Source organism: Lissotriton helveticus, chromosome 3_1 (genome assembly GCF_964261635.1).
Source record: "Lissotriton helveticus chromosome 3_1, aLisHel1.1, whole genome shotgun sequence".
NCBI lineage: Eukaryota > Metazoa > Chordata > Amphibia > Caudata > Salamandridae > Lissotriton > Lissotriton helveticus.
Genome location: NC_136061.1, coordinates 538,505,542 through 538,519,618, shown reverse-complemented (window position 1 = coordinate 538,519,618; position 14,077 = coordinate 538,505,542). Strand labels below are relative to the sequence as shown.

General features: G+C 44.0%; 1 protein-coding gene across 1 annotated transcript in view; it reads left to right on the top strand.

Moving 5' to 3' along the window:
- Positions 1-4,522: 4,522 nt before the first annotated feature.
- Positions 4,523-14,077, top strand: part of DNAH7 (dynein axonemal heavy chain 7) — a 2,019,015-nt gene continuing 2,009,460 nt past the window's right edge. The window contains exon 1 of the mRNA XM_078680414.1: positions 4,523-4,952. Within this exon, the coding sequence (XP_078536540.1) occupies positions 4,938-4,952 (15 nt within the window). The 5' untranslated portion in view covers positions 4,523-4,937. The remainder of the gene's footprint in view (positions 4,953-14,077) is intronic.

The window sequence follows — 14,077 nt, the reverse complement described above, 5'->3', positions numbered from 1 at the left end:
TTGCAGATCTCGTCACATCAATGGATCTTGACCTAGCCATATTGACGGAAACATGGCTAACTGAAGCCTCCACGCCCATTATGGACATACTAGTTCCCCCCAATTACCACATCATCAAACTCGACAGGACCGGCAAGACGGGCGGGGGAATCGCATGCATTTTCAGGAGCAATCTATCCGTCAAGTCACCTCCCCCTCCCTCACCTCCTGTGAACTCTTCTGCCTCGATATCTCAAGTGAGGGCAAACCAGTATGTGCTCTACACCTCATCTATCACCCGCCGGGGGACAACCTCATCTTCTCTCAACAACTCATGGACACTATTACTTCCAACGCCGGTCGGCAGATCACTCAAATCTACCTGGGTGACTTTAATCTCCACTGGAACGACCAGAAAGACGCAGTGGTGAATAGTCTTAAATCTTTCCTTAATGCGCTTGACCTCACCCAAATATGTAACAGCTCAACACATGACAAAGGCTCGATACTCGATCTCATCATCGCCAAAGAGGACACTACCCAACTGGGGTCAATCCAACCCTGTGATTGGTCAGATCACCACGTCATCACCTTCTTTATCAATGAAAAAATCAAACCCTCCCCGGCTCAACCCACCAAATGCAAGATCTGGAAAAGGGACATGAAGAATCTCAACCCTAACTCCCTACCTCCCCACACCTACAAGCTCCTCCTTCCCCCTGCTGGCGTCTCTGATGTTCAAACACTGACCGACCTGTACCTCGACTCTATGATCTCTATAATCAACGAAGCCGCCCCACTGCAGCTAAAGAGAGTCTCCACCAAAAGCTCGAACCCTTGGTATGACGGCAGACTCAACGAAGACAGGCGTGCTATGCGATCGGCAGAGTGCATTTGGAGAACTGACCCCTCATCACTACATCGCAAAAAGCTTAAGAACAAGAGAAATGCTTATTTTAGGAAAATCAAGCGTGCAAAATCTGACTTCTTTCGCCTCCAGCTTGACCAAGCGAAAAACCGACCAAGAAAATTGTTCGAACTAGTCAAAAGTCAAACAAAGCCGCGACCCTTGCTATCAAACAACCCAACATGCGATATCCCACACAGTGAAGACTTTTCCGCCTTCTTCAAGCTAAAGACAGACAACATAAGAAATGATCTCCTTAATGATGTAAGCCAACACCCTGTGCACATCAGAATGTCTAACGCTCAGCCAAAAAACAGCGCATCGTGGGCTTCCTTTGACATCTACTCTGAAGATGCAATACTCAGACTGCTCGGTACCCTGAAGCCCTCTAATCACCTCACAGACCCCCTGCCTGCTAACGCGGTAAAAGACTTCACCACCATGCTCCTCCCACTCTGGACTAAAATCATTAACAGCTCCCTTCAACAAGGTCTCATCCCTGACTCACTCAAGGTGGGGCAAGTCACGCCCATACTCAAGAAACCTACAGCTGACCCGTCTGACCTAAACAATTACCGCCCCATCACAAACATCCCCACCTTGGCCAAACTGCTGGAAAAATGTGTACAACTTCAACTAACAAAACACATTGACAAGTTTGATCTCCTCAACCCTCATCAATCAGGCTTCCGAGCGAAACACAGCACGGAAACGGCCATGACTCACATAATTGATGACGCCCTCCAAATCCTTGATCGCAATGATTCATGCCTCCTCATCCTCCTCGACCTTTCATCAGCTTTTGACACGGTCAAACACGAGAACCTCCTTGAGCTGCTAAACACTAGAATGGGTTTATCCGGGACTGTTCTCAAATGGTTCACCTCCTTCCTACATAACCGGTCTCAGAAGTTCAAGATCAACAATGTGTTGTCCTCGCCTGTGCCAGTAGACTTAGGCGTGCCACAAGGATCCTCCCTTTCACCCACACTGTTCAACCTCATCATGGAACCACTTGCCACCTTGCTCCAAGCATCCAATGTACACTTCCATATGTATGCCGATGACACAACTCTACCTAAAGGTACAATCCCCGGATGATATCAAACTCCTGAACTACACTCTTATAAAGACCCAATCGTGGCTGGCCGACAATCACCTCAAACTAAATGCTCTGAAAACTGAGTTCCTTTTGATAGCACCCCCTGCGAAATCTACCACCACCCAACTTTGGCTCAACCACCTAACAGCACTCAATGTCCGGCCCACCATCGTGGATTCCGCGAAATCCTTAGGTATCACACTTGACGCAAAGCTCAACATGCAACAGCACATTAGCATAGCAACGAAAGGAGCTAATTTCCAAATCAACACATTGAGGAAGCTGAAACCCTTCCTCCCAGCCAAAGACTTCCAAAATGCAGTACAAGCCCTCGTCATCCCCCGCATAGACTATGGAATTGTGACCCTCAGTGGTCTCCCTCTAGCATCAACTGCACCCCTAAGAGCCTCCTTGAACGCTGCCGCGAGACTCATTACGGGCTCAAGAAAACACTCTCATATAACCCCTGACTTGAAATCTCTGAAATGGCTGCCCTTTGAAGCCAGAATACAACTGAAAATTGCTGTGATGACACACGCGGCCGTACACCACAAGGCACCTAACTACCTCAATCAAAAGCTGACTATATCGGGAGGGTCGAGATCCAATAGAAGTACAAAAAATCTACTCTTGAAACCTCGCAGATTCCGGAAGGAAAAAACATACAAACGCTCCTTCTCAGGAATGGCACCGAGAATCTGGAACGCACTCCCTTCCGAAACCAGGCTTATCTCCTCCACGGCCTTCTTTAAGAAAGAGGTGAAAGCCATCCTCATGGCTAAGTTCACCTGAACTTTAATGCCTGTTGCTCAGAGACTTCGCACCGCCAGGTTATTACTGGTTACATGTTTGTCTAACGTCAAATAATGTCATATTATTCATGATCTAGATTCGCTTATTCTTCTTGTTTGCCATAATTCCACGATGGTTAGTCGATCCTTTTATGCTACTCACTAAATATCTATTATTAGACTATTCACGTTAGCCTACTGAATATCGATGCCCGTTCCCCTTGCTCCCTGTAACTTTTAGATACTGGCATAAGCCATCCCTTTAGCATAAGTTCTATTGATTTTTATCGTAGTTGCATGAAAGACTCAGTTTCGTCTTACATTATCGCTTATTTGATTGTTTATTGACATTTTATTAGAACATGACTGCTATCCGATCATGCTACTGAATTTTATATTGCACCCAATATTTTTGCGTCACCCTCATGCTATCGTCACCCCCTGTCTCTGTGAAGCGCTCTGATATCTGTAAAGATCTTGTTCGCGCTATATAAAACTCTGAATAAATGAATAAATAAATAAATACATAAATAAATGGGTATCAGTACTAGGCCAGGCAAAGCAGGCGCATGAAGGAAATGCCCCAAGTGACTGAACGAACCAGTACCCTGATTAGTGACAAGGAAATAATTAACCGGCCCCAGGACCCAGACCCAGCACGCTAACATCCTCCCAGCAAGATTAATCCAGATTTCGTGCAGAAGACAGAAAAAGGATGGAACACATGCCGGTAAATCAGGGCCACTTTCAGGCCAGAACAGCCCCAACATAAAAAGCTGATAAGCCGAGCCTCTGGCCCTAGGCCGTGATGCGTCTCCAACCTCTTGCTACAGGAAAAGTGGGACAGGAATCACATAGCGATTTAGCTGTCAGCAGGTAGCTACATTAAGAAGCGGCCTGTCTCCAGATACCGACAGACAAAAACACACAAGAGGTGTAAGAGGTCACTTTTATAACCAATGGGGGTGGGGCCAATATTAGGGAAATTCTGAGGCTGCAAATAAGTTGCCTGTCTCTAAAGAACATTCTCATAAAGTAAGGGCTGGTAGGAGGAAGCAATGTGTTAAGAAGATTGGTAAAAATAAATAAATAACACTTCCACAACACAAGAGACAAAATTAATAACCTGAATTACTATCTTGAAAAAAAGGATGTCCGAACACCAGCCGTGCTCACCATAATTTCCGTCCGTTACAGGTGCAGTAACGGGCAACTGACTTCACTTTCAAATAACGCAGTATCCAGAGAAATTCTAAAAAGGGTGTTCACCTGCCGACACTCTGGTGTTTACCGCACACAGTACCAGCATCGCCGGGTAACTGGAATCTGTGCGTCAGGGTGGTTGCTTAGCACCGGGGTATCAACAGCTCTAACTTTTTACCGGTGCAACAACAGCGGAACTGGAAACCGCCCGGGTGGGAGAAATTTTGACCGAAAAAGCAACACCTGAACCCGTCCTAGCAGCGGCACGGGACAGCGTGAGACGCTTAAGCAGGGGAGAGGGTGTTTAATGTAACAAAGCGTTAGTTCCCCAGCACCCAGCTTGTATACCTCGGGTAAAAGTTCGGTGTTAAACTTCGTGAAAATCGTTCCCAATCGGCCTCCCGAGATTAATAATCATACAAAGCTAACCCCGAATTCCCTTATCCAAAAATATTTGTTTACGTGCGGGGATATAAATCATGCCCAGGAATTCTTGCTGACGGTCCCGGGCTGGTGGATACCCTGTTTCCGCTTCCGGGACCAGCACTGGCAATCTGTGCTTCAAGGGGTTGCTAGGCAACCGGGTGACAACAGCTGTAACTTTTTACCGGAGTGAGAGCAGCGGAGTTGGGTATCCAAGGGAAGGGAAGACTTCCAGCATCACACCACCGGCCCCCAGCATTCAGAGAGGGGAGAGACTGAAGCCCAGGCAGGGAGCGGGAGCCCAGGGAGTTAGTTCCCAAGCACATAACTTGTGTACTTCAGGAATATGCTTGTCTTCACCTCGTGCAAAGGAATTTCAGGTGCGTCCTCCCAAGCCTGATTAACCTTGGAGCGTAGACCAACCAGTCCTCCAAATCACGGCTTCCAAGGCAAACAATTGAATCACAGCGATAACAGAGAGACTGTGCAAAGGAAACTTCATGCAGAAATCCACAGCTCGCCTAATGACAAAATGAACACAGATCAGGTAAAGATACGGGGCTGTAATGGATACTGGGTTAAAGTGGTCTCATTATAATAGATGTGTTATATCCATTGTTTCGGCGACTGCTGTCGTGTGTTTTTATGGGAGAGGGTCATGCAAAAACCTAATTTAAAACCATGAAATCGAAACCAGGTCCGAGGACTTTATTAGTATATTGCCTGGTTTAGTCAAACCAAAATGCATTTCCCCTTCTTAAATTATTTTAGGGATATTTGGGCGAGTTGTGTAATGCCCGGTTACTTATCAATAATATCATTACCCTTAGTCCACTCGTCACAGTCATTATATTGCTTACATGTTTTTGCACATGGCACAGGCCCCCTATATATACAGCCATATGTAGATAAATGTAGTAATATTTACATGGTCAGAAATGTACATGTGTGTTGTGCATAAATATACATAGACTGTGTAATTGTTAATTTTTAATTTCTCTTCTTTATTTATGTAACTCCTAATGAATGGATGCACACTCCCATGTATATGGAGAAAAATATATAGACAATGTCATCTACATACATACGTTGTCTTGTTTCAGTATACATGTAAAAACTATATATAAACAATGTATGTATGTATGTAGATGACATTTTCTATATTCTTTTCTCTATGTGCACATATTTTTTTTTTATATTACATACTGGTTTCCACAGAAAAGTGTTTTTTGATTTGCCAATATCTTTAGCGTCATTTGACGAATCTTCGTGAAAATGTTGTACTTAATAGGGCTGTCTTGTCAGCTGCTGTGTTGAATGGTTCGGGGTGATTCGTCAAGCGGGGGCTGACAATAAGGAGTGATTCCAAAACATGTTTTCTCGATGTTCATTTCCATAGGAAACTTTATACACGGCTACAGCTCGAACTGCTGAACGGAATTACACCACATTTGGCAAAAAGGTAGCTCTTGGTTCAGAAAGCACTCTGTTTGTTAAATGGTGTAAATCTGCTCAGTAGTTCCTGAGAAATAAACATTTCCCAGATATACACTTGGGACGCGGAGGAACCGCTTATCCTCCTGATCTCGAGCCTGCAATCTGATTGGCTGCCAACAGTTTAAACCTATAGAACTACGTCCTGTGCACACATTTTAGGTTGATAGTTTTAGTGTGAAAACCAATATTAAAGTACTTTTCTTGCAGAAATTATGACGGTCAACATTAGAAGTATCTTAATGAAGATTTTTGTATATATCAATCCAGATCAAAACAGAAAGAAAACCAGCCGACAAGTGTTTCGTCACAACGTGGTACAATTGTGACTTTTCAGGGCTGTATTGTAGAAAAACTGTGGCACGAGAGTCGCAGTACCGGTGATAATTCCAATCCGGTAATGACACGGGTTCATCGACTAAAAGGGCAGGCGGGAAGGGTACAGGTAGTCCTTCCCCGGTGTCTCAGTAGTGCACTGAAAACACGAGCGAACGGACGTGTCAGTCCATGTAAATGGGAGATCGGTAGAAACGGGAAAGGATTAGAAACAATCCATTCTGTCGGGTAATGGGGAGGTAAGTAAGGCATGCATGGAGTAGGTTCACCTATGCTTCTTGGTTTCGGTGGGTGGTAGTCGCGTCTCCATTTCCCGGATAGTGGCCACAAACCATCAACCTAAAACGTGTGCACAGGACTTGGTTCTATTTCTACAGTGTGGGCTCTGACCTACAGACTCGCAGGAGTTGTTCTGTTTGGGTTTGTTTTCCCCTGACCTGGCAGCACCGTACTCATTTTTTTCACATCCTATACTCCTTTGCGTACTTGCTTGAGCGCCATTTCTTCCTGTCTTTAATCCAAACACTCCACCGAACCAGTATAACAGTTTAAACCTGTAGGTATTGGCAGCCATCTTGTGACTCAGTTGAACCAAGTCAATAGAAAAAAGGTTAAAAATAAGAAAAGGGTGCAGAGTAGAAACACCCTGACCCCGTAGGCCTACTCAGGAGGTCCCACAGGGACCCCCTGGACCAAATAAAGCATTTTAAAAACAATTTCAGCGGGTTTCATGGTGGGCTCTCACTCTTCATTTCCTCTAAGCCCACGGCTGGGCCAGGTCCCAGGGGCAATGATGAAAAGAGATGCTGGGGCCCGTGTGGTTCCCCACAGGCCTGTGGACTGCCACCTCCCTGAGCTCATACATTGAATGCGGGGGTCTACGAGGCTCCCCCACAGCCCCGGGGACCGCCACCTCCCTGGGGCTATATTAATACAAAATAATGGGTGGGGGGACCGCCACATCCTTGGGGCTATGTAGATAATTAGGCGTGGGGGGTGCTCCAGCCCCCCCACACAGCCCCAGGGACTTCCACCTCCCTGGGGCTATGTTAAAATAATGTGTGAGGGGGTTCACACCCCCCACACACACATCCCGGGGACCACCACCTCCCTGGGGCTACTTTCCAAATTGGAGTTGGCCATGCTGTCACCCTCCTGGAGTTATAAATGGCCCTCAAGGCTCAATGGCCCTCAAGGCGAGCTCCAGCAATGTCCCAGGGTGCCCACCCCTGGACATTGCAGTGTGCTATGGGATGGCGGGAGCACAACAAATGTATGAAAAAAGACAAAATGAAATAGCCAACGATGGCCCGGGAGGGGAGCCCCCTTCTTGAAAATTAAAAAAAGTGTCCAATGTCCCAGGTGATGGGATCCCTGGGACCAAAATCGGCGTGGGGCTGCATGCCACTCTTCCCTTTCAAATAGATAAAAAGAAAGGTCTAGCCTGTGGGATGGGGTCCCCTGGAATGAAATCAGCCTCAGGAGGGGGGCCACGTGGCCCCCTTCTTTTTAAAATTTGTAGGGAAAAAAAAACCAGGCCCCGGGAATGGGTCCCCAGGGCCCAAAAGGATCAAGGGAATTGGGGCCACACAGCCTGCTTTCCTAAAATACAGAAAAAAATTGGAAGCCAGCAAATTGTTGAAGGACCCGTCCCCTTTCTTCAGTACTCTGTAAATGTTCCTCTTGGTGTTCTCTTGGTAGGGGGATGAAGTACCCTTTGCTCTTGAGGGTCCTTAGAGCCAACTAGCCCACCTGTTACCTCCAGTAAGCCCCACATAGTGGGATTGCTAAGAGGTGGTTGGAGGCCATACCCCTTTTCCCACGAGCCAGTTTTTTCTATGAATTTCAACGTTTAAAAAAAAATGCTAATTCCTAACTATAACGTCTTTGTAACCTGTGTTTTTTTTCCCCAGTGAATTTCCTAAGGTTTTTTAAAATGCTAATTCCTAACTATAACGTCCCTGTAACCTTTGTTTTTTCCACTGAATATACACAGAAACATTAGAAATTCTTCAGTTATACTTTAAAATTATAATTTATGCACCATCTTCACAATTTATATAACTTTATTTTTTCCTTAGCTACAAACAAAACTTGACGTACACAAATGTTTAAATATTAAAACCTATACTCATACTTTTAATTGATAAATTATGCAGAACCTTCAAATGATTGTATCTCATGCACATCCGTCCGTACACAGTGTATTGAACTTGGTAACCACACTACATTAAGTATAACTTGCACCTTCTCCATGCACCACTTATACCCTTTTATAATATATCAGTTATAGCATCTAAAATAATATTTTTTACAATAGAAGTTATGACATCACAAGTCATGTCTTTTGTGAGAACACAGTGCATGGTAGAGTGGCGAGTTATAGTCAATGTAGGATGGCTACCAAGTTGCATACACTGTGTATGGAGGTGTGTGAGTTATGATAATTTGGAAGTGTTGTGTAAATTATAAATTAAAGGTATACGTTTTGAAACTTACATTTTTGTGTACTCTAAGTGTTGTTGTCTGTAGCTAAAGAATAAATAAAGTTATATAAATGTAAATGTGGTGAGTAAATTATGAATTTAAGCTATAACTATAACTGAAGCATTTCTAATGTTTGTGTATTTTAAGTTTGGTGCCCATAGAAATATTAACGTTTTCCTACCTATAACAAAGGTTTACCCTTTGGTTTTTTTCATTGAATTTCAATGTTTTTAAAAAAAAATGTTAATGAAAAAAATTACAATTGTAGAGTTTACTGTTGGCAACTAGAGGGTTATTAATTGGATTGTGGTACATCACAGTAGAGGAGAGTGTTGTAAAGTGTACAGTCATAGCGTATAGTATCATAGAGTGGAGTTACATACAGTGGAACTGCGTACACTTGAGTGGAAGGCTATGCGTTGCAGTAGAGTGTCGTAGAGTGTAATAGTGTAGAGAGGAGTGGCGTAGTGTGGAGTAGCATACAGTGGGGTAGCATAGAGTGCAGTTGCGCAGATTGAAATGAGATACAGTGTAGTGGCACACAGTACAACACCATTGAGTGTCGTGGAGCGGTGTAGACTACAATAGCGTACAGTGGAGAGTCGTGCACTGGAGTGGTGTAGAGTGTAATAGCATAAAGTGTACTGGTGAGAGTGGAGTTGCATATAGTGGAATAGCGTAGAGTGGAGTAGTTTGCAAGGGACTAGCATAGATTGGAGTGGGTTAGAGTAGAGTGGCGTAAAGTGCAGTGGCATACAGTGGAGTGGTGTACACTGAAATACCATTTATTAGAGCGACATAGAGTGGGCCATACAGTGGAGTTGCGTACATTGAAATTGTGTAGAGAGGATTGGCATACAGTGTAGTGGTGTACAGTGCAGTAGCGTACAGTGGAGTGGCATTCAGTGGAGTATTCTAGAATTGATTGGTGTAGGGTGGAGTGAGGTACAGTGTAGTGGCGTAGAGTCGAGTAGCTTAGAGTGGAGCCGAGAACACTGGAGTGGCATACAGTGTAGTGGCATAGTGTGGAGTGTTGTAGAATGGGATACCGTGCAGTGGAGTGGGGTAGAGTGCAGTGGGCTAGACTGTAGTGGCGTACAGTGTAATAGCGTACTGTGGTGTGGTTTCGAGTGGAGTGGTATACAGTGGAATAGCATAGAATCTAATGGCATGGAGTGGAATAGTGTGGAGTGGCATAGAGTGGAGTAGCATACAGTGGAGTGGATTTAGAGTGAAATAACTTTGAGCGTTGCTGGCATACAATGTAGTGACGTAGAATGGAGTGGCATATAGTGGAATATCGCACAGTAGAGTGGTGTAGAATGGAGTGTTGTATGGTGGAATAGGGTAGAGTGTATAAGGGTAGAGTGGATTGCCATATAACGCAGTGGCATAGTTCAGAGTAATGTACAGTATAATAGCTTACAGTGTTGTGGCATATAATGGAGTGGCGTTTAGTGGAGGGGCATACTTTGGAGCGGCATGGGCTGGAATGGCATAGACTGGAGTTGCTTAGTGTGGGGTGTAGTAGAGCAGAGTGGAGTGGTGTATAATGGAGTGATGTAAGGTGGAATAGCATATAATGGAGTGGAATAGCATAGAGTGGTGTGTCATACAGTTGAGTTGAGTACAATGGAATAGTGTAGAGTGTATTGACGTATAGTGTAGGTGCGTATAGTGGAGAGGCGTAGACTAGAGTCGTAAGTGGAGCAGCGTACAGTGGAAGGTTATGCAGTGGCATTCAATGACGTATAGTGGAATATTGTAGAGTGGAGCGAGGTACAGTGAGGTAGATTGTAGTGGTATACAGTGGAGGAGCATACAGTGGAGTGGTGTAGAGTGGAATAAGGTTGACTGCTACTGGTAAACAGTGTAGTGATGCAGAGTGGAGTGGCATATAGTGGAATAGTGTACAGTATAGTGACATGGAATGGATTGTCATACAGTGTGGTAGGGTAGATTGCAGTAGGGTAGAATGGATTGGAGTAGAGTGGGGTACAGTGGAGTAGTGCAGAATGGAGTGATGTACAGTGTAATAGCATACAGAGCATTGCTCTAGAGCTGTGTGGCGTACAGTGCAGTGGAGTGGCATAGAGTTGGGTAAAGTTGTGTACAGTGGAGTGGCGTACAGTAGAATAGTGTATATTAGAGTGTCTTAGAGTGGAATAGCATAGAGTACAGGGGAGTTGCAGACAGTGGAATAGTGAAGAGTGTATTGGCATATAGTGTAGCAGTGTAAAGTGGAGTGACATAGAATGGAGTGTTGTACAGTTGAGCAGCATACAGTGGAATACCATAGAGTGAATTAATGTACAGTGCAGTGGCGTACACTGGAATGTGTTAGAGTGGAGTGTCGTACAATTGAACAGCGTAGAGTAGAGTGGAATACAGTGGCGTGGAATGTTGTAGAATGGACTGGCGTAGAGTGGAGTGAGGTACAGTGTAGTGGCATACAATTAAATAGCGTAGGGTGGAGTGGCGTATACTGGAGTGCCATACAGTGGAATAGCGTACACTCAAGTGGGGTAGAGTAGAGTGGCGTAGAGTGTAATAGCATACAGTTGAGTGGCATATAGTTAGAAGCGTAGAGTGGATTGAGGTACAGTGTAGTGGCGTACAGTGGAATAGCATAGAGTGGAGTGGCGTATATTTTTTTGGTGTGGAGTGTTGTAGATTGAAATACTGTAGAATGGAGTGTTGGAGAGTGGAGTGCAGTACGGTGTAGTGGGGTAGAGTGTAGTGGAATACAGTGGAATAGTGTACTGTGCAGTGGCGTAGAGCTGAGTTATGGAGTAGCGTACAGTAGATTAATGTAGAGTGTTGGATGGTAGAGTGGATTGATGTAGAATATAGTACAGTAGAATGGAGTGATGTACAGCATAATAGCATACAGTGGATTGTCGTATAGCGGAGTGTCGTACAGTGTAGTGACATAAAGTACAGTGGCGTACAGAGGAATAGTGTACAGTGCAGTGGTGTACACTTAAACGGCATACAGTGTAGTAGCATGTAGTGTTGCAGAGTGGCGTTGCGTACAATGGAATAGCGTTTTGTGGAGTGGCATAGAGTGGAGTGTTGTGAAGTGACTTACAGTGGAATAGGGTAGCGTAGAGTGGAGTGGCATTAAGTGTAGTAGCATACAGTAGAGTGGTAGAATGGAATAACGAGAAGTGTAACTAGTATACAGTAGAGTGGCGTAGAGTGGAATGGCATAAACTGTAATAGCGTACAGTGTAGAGGTGTAGAATGTTGTGGCATAGTGTGGAATGGATTAGAGTGGAGTAGCATACAGTGGATTAGGGTACAGTGGAGTGGCTTAGAGTGTAATGGCATAGAGTGGAGTGGAATATAGTGAAGTACTGTAATTGAAATAGACATAGCGTGAAAGTGTGTTAATAGATGTAGTGTGACAGAAAAATATATTGTTTGGTGGTTAGATAATGTTTGGTACTATGTGTGAATAATGTAAGTAGTTTTAAAGTTATCATTTTTAAAATACTTAGTTATATACTGTGTATACCGCAGTAGGTTTGCAATTCACAAACCCCTTTTACACTACACATATATTACAATGTTCCATTCTGACCCAATTCCTTTGTATACATACAACACAATGTTCCCTACGACAGACACACAAACATGTCCACCTTACGTAGTATGCTACCATATCTACATATGCAAGCAGACTACCACCTTCTACATACATGCATAGCAAAAAGTTCCCTACTATACACACATGTAGTGCAGATGCTGGTTTCACTCATACAAGCGGCCTCTTCCTTACATGCAGGCATCCCTCTACTTTAAATATGCATGAGCATATAGTGCCATGCCAGGCTCCCATGGAGCAAACTACCCCTTTCTATTTACAGATTTATCACAGTCCCCTTCCACGTACACATGCAGGTCACTACAACCTATATACCTCTAATGCAGTGTGCGTTCTCTATTGTAGCACATGTAGCACAATTCTCCCTTTACTATACATTCTAGCAACATCACAAACACAGCATACTGCTTTTCATATACATTTGAAGAGCACAATCCTTTACCATCACACAGAAGAGTATGCTACCTTAATTTATTTCCAGACTGACATCTGCTTCCATTTACACAGGAAGTGCATAGTGACATACACATTTTTGACACCACCCTAGCCAATGCACATATGTAGAACAGCTTCCCTTACCCATTGTACACCTGCATAACACTATACTCTTCCACATGAAGATGAAGGCAGCCGTATGCAATGTTGTTAGTCAAACTATAAAAGACATTATTGCAAAATGGCAACAGGGTGCTCATGCATGATTGCCCAACACTGTGGGCATTTCGCAAGTTCACATTACCAAAAACAATTCCAAGATGCCCCTTTGAGAGGGCACACAAGGACATGCAAGGACACCCATTATAGAACGCTTTGATCCTACATTATGCCATATCAAACAAGCAATGGCAAAGTCAGTTAGGTCTGAATCTGCGTATTGAAGGCAAGATCTAGTGGCTTTGACACAGCTTGGTGTTTTTTTGTCTCCTGAAGAACCCAGGTGCATTTAGAATAATTTGACAAGCTTTACCACAAATCTTCCTGGCTGTTACTCACTCTAGAAAAAACAGTTAATAATGTCACAGGCATGTTAACCCTGATACTATGATTGCCTCCATAGAAATAATTGTGTTAATCTTTATTATGTTAATCAGCTATCTTGCATTGTCATTACACTGCTCCCTCCCACACCAGCCCATCACAATATAATCAACCCTCCCTGAGTGCAGTTGGTTAGTTGAACTTCTCAAGCCAGAGCACAGACCTTTTTCCAAAAATTGACCTCCGGAATGAATAATGAAATCGGCCTAAAGTTAGTTATTCTATTGCATAAGATCTCTACCTGCCTCAGGGATCATGTCTATCATGCAAGTGCATGGATAGCTTCATTCCAAGATTTAAGTTAACATATAACAAAACATTGTTTTCTAAATTCTGTATTGAAGGCTGCCAGTGTAGATTATACTGCAACATTTAGGTTGTTGTAATTAAATGCTGTGGCTTAAAATCGTGCCACAACAAACGCACTGTGACCATAATTTTGTGTAAAAGGCCATTTATTAGGACACAGTTGCAAAACGTATTAAACTTTTAATCAACTTTAACTTTGCAATTCCGAACCTCCCTATATATCCTGCAAGCACTCACACCTCACTCCAACTTTCAATCCCCCAAGCCATCATACCTTGTTCCAAACTTCACTGTTCCACACTTTGGGCTCTTGCCATCTATCCGGGCTCTCCTTCCTTTTTCACCTCAAATCCTTCCCCTTTCCTCACTCCACAACACACCGCAGACTGTCTGTCTTT